Below are 12,948 nucleotides of genomic sequence, written 5' to 3' on the forward strand. Positions count from 1 at the left end.
TAACGCCGGCGCGATGTCTATTAAGTAAACTGGGGGGGTTCACCAACAAAACCCCCCGTCGGAGCCCCTAAAAACTGTAATTTAGAGCGGCGCGGTGGCACGCGCTGCGCTCAATTGTCGGCGCGCACTTTTGTCTTTCGCGCCTTTGTCTATGAACCCTGCCACACTCTAACAGCACAAATGGCTGGGTTTCACACATAGCGACACTAGGACAAGGCAGCACTTCAAATATCGCTCCAGCCTTGAACCCCTACCCACATCCCGGGTGAAAACAGAACCAGCCGGACAGCGGCAGATCCTGACTGAGAAACTGCTTGCTAGCAGAATCCCTCGCAACTTGGAGAGTCCCTCACCAGCTACAGTACTGGGGGGCCTTAGGGTGCCTGTCTGCCCATTTTGTGCTTCTGCATACTCGGTGTGTGAATATAGTAATCTCTCGCGCTCTCTTTCAGATGATGCCTTCCCGCTCTATTCTCTGTGTCTCTCTGCTGCTCTGTGGATTTGTTCCTGAGTGCTGTGGACTCACTTTGATGGTGAGTTGTGGGGAGGAGGGCACTTGGGTTTCGAGTCAGTGCATGGGTGATAGCTCTTCAGGTCAGGATGTTTAAGGGGGGGGCACATAAGGAGGGGAAGAGATCTGGGATTTTTCCCACACCTTTTTCATTTGTAGCTGAAGGTGAGTTGCGTTTAGGTACACTGGGTATTTCACTGTCCCTGGAGGACTCACGGACTTATTCTACAGTTGATGCCACAATGGGGTGACTGAGTGCCAATACATTCTAGAATGGATTCTATATAGGACATTAGTGGAAAGTGCTTCATCGTGCCAACTTATGTCGTGTGAATGGCTGGTGTAAATTTGCATGCCATGGTGCTCCACACACAAAGGATAGTATTCTGTAAGTTGCCCCGTGTCACCCGTGACACAGCCATGCTCTGCCTGCATGTGCATCCCCTCCGCCCTTGCAGCTGTGCATTAAGGGATCAATTCAATAAAGGGCGCTTAGGTAGCAAAATCGGGGCGCTCGGCTAACGTTCGAAAAGAGTGCGTTTGTGCGCCAAATCTGTTACAGAATACTAGCGTAATTACCCAGTCACGTTCCCAGCCTCAGGCGTGACCACTTGTACAATGTCTGTGGCTGGCGTAAATGGTCACGACTACATGCGGCAAAAATGCAGGAATTCTAAATAGCGCATGAGAATTAACGGGAAACGTTCACGCTCCTCCCAGGTCATCACCCCCTCTGCAATTACGTACAAGAACACTTAGGGATTGCTATTCAGCCGATGGCAACAATGTTGGACAAGAAATATATTACTGAGTTACAGCTTATGGTTTATTGTTTATTATAATTTAATATACCATCTGTCCTGAGTAGATAACAAAGCAGTGAACAGTAAATAATAAAATGCTAGGAGTAGGGGGCATGTGATGAAGCTACTAAGCAGTAAATTTAAAACAAACCGGAGAAAATATTTCTATTGCCAGAGAATGTGGTGAAAGCATTCAGCTTAGCAGGATTTAAAAAAGAGTTGGCTAATTTCCTAAAAGAGAAGTCCATAGGCCTTTATGAAGATGGCTTGGGGAAATCCACTGCTTATTCCTAGGAAAAGCAGCATAAAATCTGTTTTATTACTTGGGATCTAGATAGGTACTTCTGACCTGGGTTGGCCGCTGTTGAAAACAGGATACTGGGCTTGATGGACCTTTGGTCTATCCCAGCATAACGATTCTTATTCTCCTATGTATGTTCTTAAATTTAAATCTCAGTGGAAAGAATGCCAATTGTCAAAGGAAAGGGTAAGAGAAGTGATAATAGCAGTAATCTATTACTGGCAAAATATTACTTTTAAAAGTAACAGATAGCCAGTGTTGGGGCAATAGAATAGAAGCTGTAAAGGTTTTCAATCTCCTGGGCTCTTTCGTAAACAAAGAAGCAACTAGCAGACAGGAAATACTCTGCAGTGTAGCACTTGGTGTCTCTTCAATGAAGACTCTCAACAAAGTATTGAAAGGTAAGGAGGTAACACTCCAAACGAAGATCAGACTTGTCCACACACTCATTTTCTCAGCGGTCAATTACGGATATAAAAGCTGGACGCTACGGAAACCAGATAGAAAGAAGATCGACTCATTTGAGCTTTGGTTCTGGAGAAGGATTTCATGTGTGCCGTGGACCACCAGAAGAACTAATAAATCGATTTTGGAAGAGATCAAACCGGCTCTGTCACTCGAAGCCCAAATGATGGAAGTTACGACCGTCTTATTTTGGTCACATGTCAGAAGAGAGAGCTCACTGGAGAAGGACATCATGTTTGGGAAGATGGAAGGAACCAGGCGAAGAGGGCGACCTGCAATCAGATGGCTGGACACGTTGAGAACAACCATGGGGATGACGTTGAAGGACCTTACGAGACTGGAAGAAGACCTATTTCTCTTTAGATCTGTAATTCATCAAATCGCTTGGACTCGCACATGAGTCGATGGCACCTAATTAACTAGGTAAATTACTTTTCAAAAGTAACATAAATCAGTCACTGGTTTTATTAGGAAACAGGAATATATTACAGTTACTAGTCTAGGTAGGTTACTGTGAAGAAGAATGTATTACTTCCAAAAGTAATATATTACCAGTAATATATTATGCCCAAGTGCGGATGGCAACCAGTGTTCATAAGTGTTCATAACTGGCCAAGTGCCGATTCCACCTCTGGTTTTTAGTTTGGCGCTAACTAATTTGATGTCACTAAAAAGTCAGCCAGGAGCTGTTTCTGGCTGATTAAATTGCTTTGAATGTCAACTCGTTAGACTCCCAGTTACGGAATTGTGCCGAAATGCGCTTTCACATCTGACTGCCATTTTGTTTCCATTTTGGCACTTAGCTACTGTTATCTGCCTACAGTTAGAACCTTGGCCCTGATTCTCAAAACGCCATCCTGATTGTAGGTATCCTATCGTCATTTAACGGACCAATCGAGACACACGTTTTTTAAAATTGATGTGGCAAATGACACCTACAATGTAAGCATTGTTTGCGCGCATACGGAGGCAACTAGGCACACCTACAGACGCCAAAGGCCAGCGTAGGCGTGGTTTATACCGGAAGTGGCCTTTGGCGTCCGTAGATATGCCTAGGAATGAGTCCGACGCCTTAAATGTAGGCCTGTAAAACACTGGCCTACATTTAAGGCACCCATACAAAAAACAGACGTGATTCTGGGTGCAGCGTCTACAGGTGACTGACAGGCGGTAGACGCCTGTTTCCCAGAATCAGAGCCAAAGTGTAGAATTTACTCATGTTGATTACAGAATACAATCTACCTCTTATGTGCAAATCCACGGTTTCTATAAATGGCATCCAAATGTGGACACCCAAAATTATGTGCAATCCTGAAAGCCAGATACAAATAAATTAATGAGTCATTAACAATCAATATTGGCTGTTAATGATCAATTATTATGGAAGAAAGAGAGGGATTCAAAGTATGAACCATGAAGAAGCAAAAAAGGCCTTCAAGTCCTGGGTGATTCTATTTTAATGATGGACCCGACACGGGCCGTGTTTCAGCGTCTTCACCTGCATCAGGGGTCAACAAGACTTGCTGCACAGTATAAAAGATCAAAGAACTGAAGTCACATAAAAAGCTTTGCCCAAACAAACGATCAATTGTTGATGTTGATTGGCTCAATTTGGTTTTGCGCCCAGATCTGGCTGTTCGTCACGCCCAAATCCTCTGGCATTCATCTCAGCATGCCAAAGAAAAGTGCACTGTTTACTGAATCCGGCCCATAATGTCCACATATGCACCTGAGTGCTGGTGTTCTGTAACGTTATATGTGCTCTGATGTTCAGGCACCAGCTTCTGAACTGAACCTGAAGCAATGGAGAATGGTTCGAGCGTCTTGCCTCTGGGATTCGAACTCTGGCTTTGCAGCTTCTCAACCTGCTGTTCTTATGCATTAGGCCAGTCCAGTATTTCCAAACCCAGTCCTCAGGACACACCCACCCACTCGGGTTTTCAAGACACCCACAGTGAATATGCACAAGAGATTTGCATGCACTGCCTCCACTGTATGCAAATATCCCTCATGAATAATTCACTGCAGATATCCTGAAATTGTGATTGGCTGGGGTGAGAGGCACTGGATAGTCAGCTAGTCCATAGGCATAGTTTGGGATGAGTATGGGGGAAGGGTGACACCCAAATGTAGTGGGTGCTAATGGGGGGAGCTGGTTTCAGTCAGTATTGGGGGGGCAGGGAGAGAGGATTTTTAAATTTTCACCATTTCAGTTATTTAAAAGAGAAAAGACCATTTTTGACAGGACACTTCTCCATTCCTTTGTCCTCCCTTCCTCTTTGCTTTCAGCCTAAAGACAAGAGAGGATGGACGTTGAACAGTGCTGGTTACCTCCTGGGACCCCGTGAGTACCCCTCCTCACTATCTGTCCCCCAGATTTGAATATTTTCTCCCCTTCTTCATGTCAGGAAACAAGAAGAGGGGGTGGTGTCACATCTGAAGACCTAGATTGAGCTATAGGAGGTAGAGGCAGTTAAAGTCTGATTATTTGGAAGTGAAATAGGATTTGGTTGGGTGTTCAGTCCATGTGGTGGAGGAGGAGGGGAAAAGCCAGCAGCAATAGAAAGGGCAGGGCATGATGAGTCCTTGATGAGAGCTGGATTGTATTTCAAAAGGGGAAAGGGCACTACACTGGATTTACAGATGTTGTAGGGGGAGGGTCAGAATTTAAGATTAGAGATGGTCAATGGAAAGCTGACTGAAGGATACGAGGACAAAAGCAAGAGAGGTAAATTGGGGTGTGGAATCCTATGGCCAGGGTATTACCTGGGGCCCTCTGGCACCTATAATGTCCCTGCTCAGCGGCTCAGCCATTTCCCACTATCCCCTTCCCTTCCTATGGTGGGCCTCCCCATCCTCCTGTTCTCTCCAGGTATTTCCATAAGTGCAGAATTGATCATTAACACCCCCACACACCTATGAAAACTAATTATCAAAGCAGTGGCCATGCACTGGGGACTCATTGGCTGCCAGTCTGTCAGTAGGGGGTGGAACCAATTGAGCTGGTCCTCCTGTTGCATTATGGGGGAAATGGAAGCAGAAGCAGACTTTGCTAACTAAACCTGCCCCCAGCGATGCTTCATCTGAGCTCTCTCCTGTCCTTTCTCTTTTGTTGCGGCAGATGCACACCGGACCCTGACAGATAAGGGGGGCCTGGCCGGGAAGAGGGAAACCGGAGAAGAGTTTTATAAACCTGCGGGGGACCTTTACGGTAGGTGGCACTAAGATGCCAGTACATGAGGAGAAGGGAAGGGCAGGGAACTGTCGCCCCTGGAAAGGGGGGGGTAGACATTTTGGGCCCTTCTTTGTCTGAGGGTGGAGCCTTCTGATCAGTGTTGTACAAAGGGGGGCACGGGGAGTGCGTTCTGCAAGCACCCCTCCTCCTCTCTGTCCACTTGCTCGCTCCCCACTCCTCTTCCTGCCATGCGCACCCCTTGCCTTCCCCATACCTTTTTGGCCCTTTCTCTGATGTCACTTTCGGGACCCGCGCCTAGGAAGTGACATCAAAGGTGGTATGGGAAGCACGCATGGCAGGGAAGGAGCTCCACTGCCCTGGGCGCCCCTCACCTTTACTGTGCCACTGCTTCTGATAGCTTTAAAGGCTCCTCCTCTTCCATGGCAGGATGGAGGTTTCCTCAGATGCCCCACTGGTCCTTCCTCCTTCACTTGGAGCAATTTATGGTGGGAGTTTCCTCTGATATCTATCTGTCTTCTATTGGGGTGGAGGGGGAACTTTTAATACCTCACTGGTTCTTTCTCTCTTATGGGAAGTGAGGGGCCAGGGGGGTTTGGGATTCCTCCACTGGAACTGCCATGGTGAGTCACCACCATAGACTACTGGGGAGGGTCCTAAAATCACATTCCCATGGGAACTGTGGACCACCTGCTTCCTGCTCTCATGCGCTCTTTGCTCTCTGTTTCTTGGCAGCCAATCAGCTTCAGTCTGTGGATGAGAACAGCCTCCAGACCGTTCTAGATTTCCTCTCATATCTCCGTCTAAGAGGTGAGGGGGATCCTGGGTCATCACCCCCACCCCACAAACCCCTGCCCTTCCCAGGCTTGAGAAATTTGTCCCATGACCACTAGCCTTAGTTTCCCTCTTGGGGGGAGATTGTGGATCAGGGCTACCGATCCTTGAACTCACTAGATTTGTGGAGCAGTGTCATATCCTGGAAAGTGTTGTCCATCACTAACCATTTTCTCTTTTCTTATCTTACTACCTCCAGATCTTGGCACCCTGGATCACTTTGCGCTACCTATCTCCTCTGAAGATTCTATATCGCAGTAGCCCATCGGCCCTTCTCTCTCCTGAGCCACCCATCTGTACATAATATCCAGGGCAAGGTAGATTCCGCATGCCCCTGTTGTCCCCATTCACCCCTGCTTCTCCCCCCCCCCAACTTCTGATGGTTGTACCTGAGCCTTCCAGGGGAATCATCCGATCCTCTGCCCCCACTCCAAAAATATAAGATATGATGAAAAAAAACACCTCCTAACAACCCAAACTGCATTGCAATTCATAAAGCAGGGAACGCTGATTTTAAAATGATGAGGGTAGATCACTGCAAGCTCCAGGCCCTCGTTAACCAATCTGGGATATGCAGGACTCAAAATCCCACCACTCTTGGGGGCAGGTAGCTGAAACCCCTCAAACTGGTTGAGGGGACGTTGACGGACTCAGGCTCAGAAGACGTAGATGTGAGAGAGGGGGGAAGAAGAGAGGGTGAGAGACTCTTGGACCATCCCTGTGACTGGGTATTTTGGCAACCTGACTTTTCCTGGAAAATAAAGTTTTTGGAAACATTTTCTGACTCCTGGCTTGGCTTTCAAAGTTTTGGGAACAACGGGGCAGGATGTGGTTCCATCTCATGGGGAGTCTTTGTGGCCTCTGTTGGGGGGAATGGAGTCAGGTGCAGAGAGACCCAGGTCAGCTGATACAGGCTTACCTTATCCCACTTTTGTCCCGATGCATGCAGGGAAATGTATTTCTCACTTTTCTTAGGAAATATATGGAAATAAAACATATAGGAATGAGGCGATACCTTTTTTTATTGGACCGACAAAGGAGATATCACCTTATGTTATGTTTTCTTTCTGTATATTACCTTTAAAAGCGGATTGACATAGCTACCACACCATTTCATTCACTTTTCATTCAAACTGTGCAGTTTGTCCAGGTTTTGGAAAGCCTCGAGCTTGGGGCTGCATCTGAAGGGCCTCCAAGCATACGCAGATGCGACTCAATGACATCACACGCATGTGATATCATCGCTTCGCAACCGCGCATGCTCAGAGGCCCTCCAAATGCGGCCTGAGCCCGGGGAAGAAGAGATGAGGTTCGTGTGGGGGCAGGGATGGGGGCGGAACCAAACCACGTGTCCTCTTTTTTTATGAGAAATCTGGTAACCCTAAATATGCATTCAGTTGAGGTAGCGGCCCTCAGGGTTGGGAGTAAAGACTAAGGAACCACAAGTGTTTCTGAGAGGGTGCTGCGGTGGTTAAAGCCCAAATGAACAAAACTGTGACAATGCTCTCGGATCTTTGGATATAATTTATTCAAAAAATTTGGTTAAAAGCAGTAATGATGCAGACTAAATCCACATATATCTTAAAAGGACCTGACACGGGCTGTGTTTCGGCTAAACACGCCTTCTTCGGGAATCCAAGATATAATAAACCGACTTTGGCAATTGGGAAAAAAGCCTTGGAATCCAAAGACTTGCAGCCAGCATTCTATTTGGTTTTACATTTTGCGAATACAAATTACCTTTTGATTCCAAGGCTTTTTTCCCAATTGCCAAAGTCGGTTTATTATATCTTGGATCCCTGAGGAAGGCGTGTTTAGCCAAAACACGGCCCGTGTCGGGTCCTTTTAAGATATATGTGGATTTAGTCTGCATCATCATTACTGCTTTTAACCAAATTGTTTGAATAAATTATATCCAAAGATCCGAGAACATTGTGTTTCCACAGTTTTGTTTGTCTGGACTTGTTCTTCGTTTCCTGTGGAAATTCGGGTCTCCTTGTTTCTGTTTGTGCGGTGGTTAAAGTCTCAGCACCCTGAGGTTGTGGGTTCAAACCTACACTGCTCCTTGTGACCCTGGGCAAGTCACTTAATCTCCCCATTGCTCCAGGTACATTAGATAGAGTGTGAGCCAGCCAGGACAGACAGGGAAAAAAGCATAAGTACCTGATATAAACTGTTCTTAGCTCCCTTGGAGAACGGTATAGAAAATTGAATAAATAAATAGTGTGAAAATTTTCAGCCTCTGGTATTGTGACATCATAATGCCTCATTCCACCAATAAGAGCCATCCTCATCAGTGATGTCACAATGACTTCATTGTCCTTGACTTGGCTCACTTTTACTATATTTTGATTTCTAGAGTGGTACAGTGGTTAAAGCTACAGCCTCAGCACCTTGAGGTTGTGGGTTCAAACCCACACTGCTCCTTGTGACCCTAGGCAAGTCACTTAATCCCCCCATTGCCCAGGTACATTACAATACATAGATTGAGAGCCCGCCATTACAGACAGGAAAAATGCTAGAGTACCTGAATAAATTTATAGATAGGACCCTAGCATTTCAAGCTTGTAGGTAACAATCTTGGTTAGGTAAATGTATTCAGCAAGCTATGCTATCCTATTGCAGTTTTCGGAAATTAATTAAGACCACTTTGTTCAATAAGTTTATTACTTAGTGAGTTTTATTATTGAAATTCTATTTTACAAATATTTGTATTTTTTACTGTATTATTGTATGTCGCTGATTGTCCAGCTTTTTTTTGTGTGTAAACCGCCTAGAACTTTTGGTTATGGTGGTATAAAAGAATAAAGTTATTATTATAAACTGTTCTGAGCTCCCCTGGAAGAACAGTATAGAAAATTGAATAAATAAATAGTGTGAAAAGTCCCAGCCTCTGATAACATTTCAGACCTGCTCTCGCTTTTCATTTGGATTGTAATCATCATCTATTTCAGAAGAAGGATAGGGTCCCACCCCACAGCATTAATCCATCACTGCTCCCCACCAACCCCCTTTCAACCAGCCCCAAGCTGTACATGGTCTCCCTCCCTTCAACCGCTCCCCCCCACCCCACTCTTCCCCGTCTCTTGATGCCAAAACACTGACCACACAAACTCACTTGATCCATCTCAGACTTTTCATTGTAAATCCTTTTAATGTTTATTTAAAAACTCCCCTATAACAAACAAGCAACACCCGTCCCCGTAGCAGACATCAGCAGCCTCTGGAGCTTCGAGATGGCAGGGCGTGTAGTGGGGGCAGGTACATCAATAAGAGCAGGTTCCATAGCATCTTGGGGGTCACCAGTTCACCCCAGCTCACCAGTAGAGGCTGACCCAGGCTGGGATTTGCTCCGTGGCCCATAGGGAGATATCATTCCTACTCGTCAGAACAGAAAATCCTTGGATGCAACGGGGGCAAAACCAGATGAGGTCAACCTAACTTGGTTGACTTAGGTGAAATGGCTAGCCTACTGCTGTAGTCTGAGTATAAAGGCTAAAATGCCTCCTACCTCTGCCCCCCAACCTGTACGAACAGATGTACACATTACAGGAGGCTTGTTCAAACCCATGAGAAGGCCTGTGAGGAAGGATTACCACACTGGAAGTGGTCTTGCTCTTTGCAAGTGGTCTCTGAGGTTGGAACTCTCAGCCCATCCTGTAGTTCTTGCACAAGGTTCAGAGGTGCTGGAGAAGCCTGAAGGTCCTTGTGTTCCTTCTTTCCAAAGCGGATATTGTTCAACATAGTGGATCTCTTGCCGAAGCGTAAGCTGAAGGAGTTCAGATTGTAGCTGGCCTGGGATTGCCGTTTCTGCTGGCCCAAGACATCTTTAGGGTAACTCCTCAGGGAGCCCATGGTGGGGGACAGGGACAGGGCTACCTGTTCCTGGGCAGCAAGAAGAGAGAAGAGCAGGAGGGTTCGGATGAGGTGGCACGAATCCTTGATCTGGCCATTACCAGAGGCCATTGCTCCAGTGGCTGGGCCCTGAGAGAGATTTTTTGTGAGACAGACCCTCCAGCTCAGAGCTAAGACTGCCAGGCAACAGAGGAGACGCAGAGAGGCCCTGCAGAGAGAGGGGAGAGAGGGAGAAATTGAAGAAGAAGGGATATTAAATCAGATCTTAGAACATTCAAAAGTCCTCCAGTGGAGCAAAGTGCAGAAGTTAAAGGCCCCAGATGGCCACAGCATCTCAACTCTCCAATTCATCCCTAGGAAGGCTCTTTTCTCCAAAAATACTTTTATCTCTGTCCTTGTGAGTGCCACTACTGGGATGCAATCACTGAGAAGCACAGGGAGATAAAGTAACTCACCCCAGGGTCGGTGGCGTACCAAGGATGGGGCAGTGGGTACAGTTCACTCTGGGTGTGGGCAGTGTGGGGATGCATTGAGCAGTTGCAGAGCCGCGGTCTATAGGTCCTTATGTCCTTTATGTTGGAGGCGGCAGGGAACTAGCAGAGTCAAAAGCTGCACACCTGTAGTCTGCGGCTTGGTGACCGCCTAATGCGCCTGTACTGGAGAGTGGATAGGCATAAGGGGGGAGGGTGATGTGCCTGAAGGAGAGGTGTGGTTCACCCCGGGTAGCAACCAATTTCGGTATGCCACTACCCAGAGTCACATATGGAAAGTCAATGACAGAGCTGGGGAATAGAGCTGAGACACAGGGAGATAAAGTGACTCATCCCAGGGTCTCACATATAGTCAATGACAGTCGGGGATTAGAACTGAGACACAGAGAGATAAAGTGACTCATACTAGGGTCACACATATAGAGTGAGGAACAGAGTCGGGGATTAGAACTGAGACACAGGGAGATAAAGTGACTCATCCCAGGGTCTCACATATAGTCAATGACAGAGTCGGGGATTAGAACTGAGACACAGAGAGATAAAGTGACTCATCCCAGGGTCTCACATATAGTCAATGACAGAGTTGGGGATTAGATCTGAGACACAGGGAGATAAAGTGACTCATCCCAGGGTCTCACATATAGTCAATGACAGTCGGGGATTAGAACTGAGACACAGAGATAAAGTGACTCATCCCAGGGTCTCACATATAGTCAATGACAGAGTCGGGGATTAGAACTGAGACACAGGGAGATAAAGTGACTCATCCCAGGGTCACACAAACAGTCAATGACAGAGTCGGGGATTAGAACTGAGACACAGAGAGATAAAGTGACTCATCTCAGGGTCTCACATATAGTCAATGACAGAGTTGGGGATTAGATCTGAGACACAGGGAGATAAAGTGACTCATCCCAGGGTCTCACATATAGTCAATGACAGTCGGAGATTAGAACTGAGACACAGAGAGATAAAGTGACTCATCCCAGGGTCTCACATATAGTCAATGACAGAGTCGGGGATTAGAACTGAGACACAGGGAGATAAAGTGACTCATCCCAGGGTCACACAAACAGTCAATGACAGAGTCGGGGATTAGAACTGAGACACAGAGAGATAAAGTGACTCATCCCAGGGTCTCACATATAGTCAATGACAGAGTCGGGGATTAGAACTGAGACACAGGGAGATAAAGTGACTCATCCCAGGGTCACACAAACAGTCAATGACAGAGCCGGGGATTAGAACTGAGACACAGAGAGATAAAGTGACTCATACTAGGGTCACACATATAGAGTGAGGAACAGAGCCGGGGATTAGAACTGAGACATAGGGAGATAAAGTGACTCATTCCAGGGTCACACAAACAGTCAATGACAGAGCCGGGGATTAGAATTGAGACATAGGGAGATAAAGTGACTCATTCCAGGGTCACACAAACAGTCAATGACAGAGCCGGGGATTAGAACTGAGGGAGATAAAGTGACTCACCCCAGGCTCACTCAGAGTCAGTGACTGACTCAGATTGCAAAATGGGCACCTGGGTGCATGTTTCAAAAGAAAGCATCTCCCCTCCCACCAGAAACCTTTCCTGACAGCTCCTTAAGCAAAGAGAGTTGCTCCATAGCCCTGAACGAGATGACACGGTGACAAGTCATTTTAAATATGATTTTTCTTCAAATCTTCCCTAAGACGGTAGTTTGAAATATGTTTTGCAGTGGCGTCTTGGTAATTCTTCAGTCCCCACAGCAGGGGGGAAGCTCTTCCCTATCTGTTAGCCTTAAAGAGCTTAAAAGAGACCTCAGGCTGAGGTCACGGTGTGACTGAGACATGCCCCTTCACCTGTCTATAGTAGCTACCCTACAGGATCTATGCTATACAACGTGAGCCATATTCTATATAAGGCTGCTAAAAACGGCACCGACTAGAACAGTGCATAGCGTGATTCCACAAAATGTGCTTAGCTTTTAGAGCAGGGGTGTCCAACCTTTTGGCTTCCCTGGGCCGCATTGGCCGAAAAAAAATGTTTCTGGGGGGCCGCACAAATGCGAAAACGCGGCAGCAAGACAGAGGAGAGAGCCGGCAAGACGGGGGCAGCAGAGGAAAACACTGCATCGCCCTCGACCGGGGCCACACAAAATACTTCACGGGGCCGCAGGTGGACACCCCTGTAGAGAATCACGCCAAGTGCCTGTGTGCAACGCATAACTTAGGCACAAGCATTTAGGGCAGCTAAAACCGAGCCTAAGTTATGTGCACATCCGGCATATTCTATAACAATGTGCCTAATCTTTAGGAACACCCCCATCCGCCCCGGCCATGCCCCCTTTTCAAATTCACGCACTACAACTTTGTATGGAATTGCGTTTTCTGAGCTGTGTGCGTAACTTTTAAAAAGTCCTAATTAGCGTCAATTAGGAGGAGCTAATTGCCAATTATTGGTAACGATTACCCAATTAATCAGTTAAGTTGTGCACGTACATCGGCTAAGTGCA

At 46.7% G+C, this 12,948-nt stretch overlaps 1 protein-coding gene across 7 annotated transcripts in view; it reads left to right on the forward strand.

Moving 5' to 3' along the window:
* The window catches only part of LOC117367851 (galanin peptides-like), a 49,079-nt gene extending 42,247 nt beyond the window's left edge, over positions 1 to 6,832 (forward strand). For 6 of the 7 annotated variants that reach the window (XM_033960878.1, XM_033960880.1, XM_033960883.1 and 3 more), the window contains exons 2-6: positions 453 to 533; positions 4,370 to 4,424; positions 5,202 to 5,291; positions 6,009 to 6,083; positions 6,307 to 6,832. In XM_033960878.1, coding sequence (XP_033816769.1) covers positions 453 to 533; positions 4,370 to 4,424; positions 5,202 to 5,291; positions 6,009 to 6,083; positions 6,307 to 6,368 — 363 coding nt within the window. In that variant the 3' untranslated portion in view covers positions 6,369 to 6,832. The remainder of the gene's footprint in view (positions 1 to 452; positions 534 to 4,369; positions 4,425 to 5,201; positions 5,292 to 6,008; positions 6,084 to 6,306) is intronic. The other variant, XM_033960884.1, reaches the window with a different exon arrangement.
* Positions 6,833 to 12,948: the final 6,116 nt, after the last annotated feature.

The sequence above is a fragment of the Geotrypetes seraphini genome, chromosome 10 (assembly GCF_902459505.1).
Source record: "Geotrypetes seraphini chromosome 10, aGeoSer1.1, whole genome shotgun sequence".
Classification (NCBI taxonomy): Eukaryota; Metazoa; Chordata; class Amphibia; order Gymnophiona; family Dermophiidae; genus Geotrypetes; species Geotrypetes seraphini.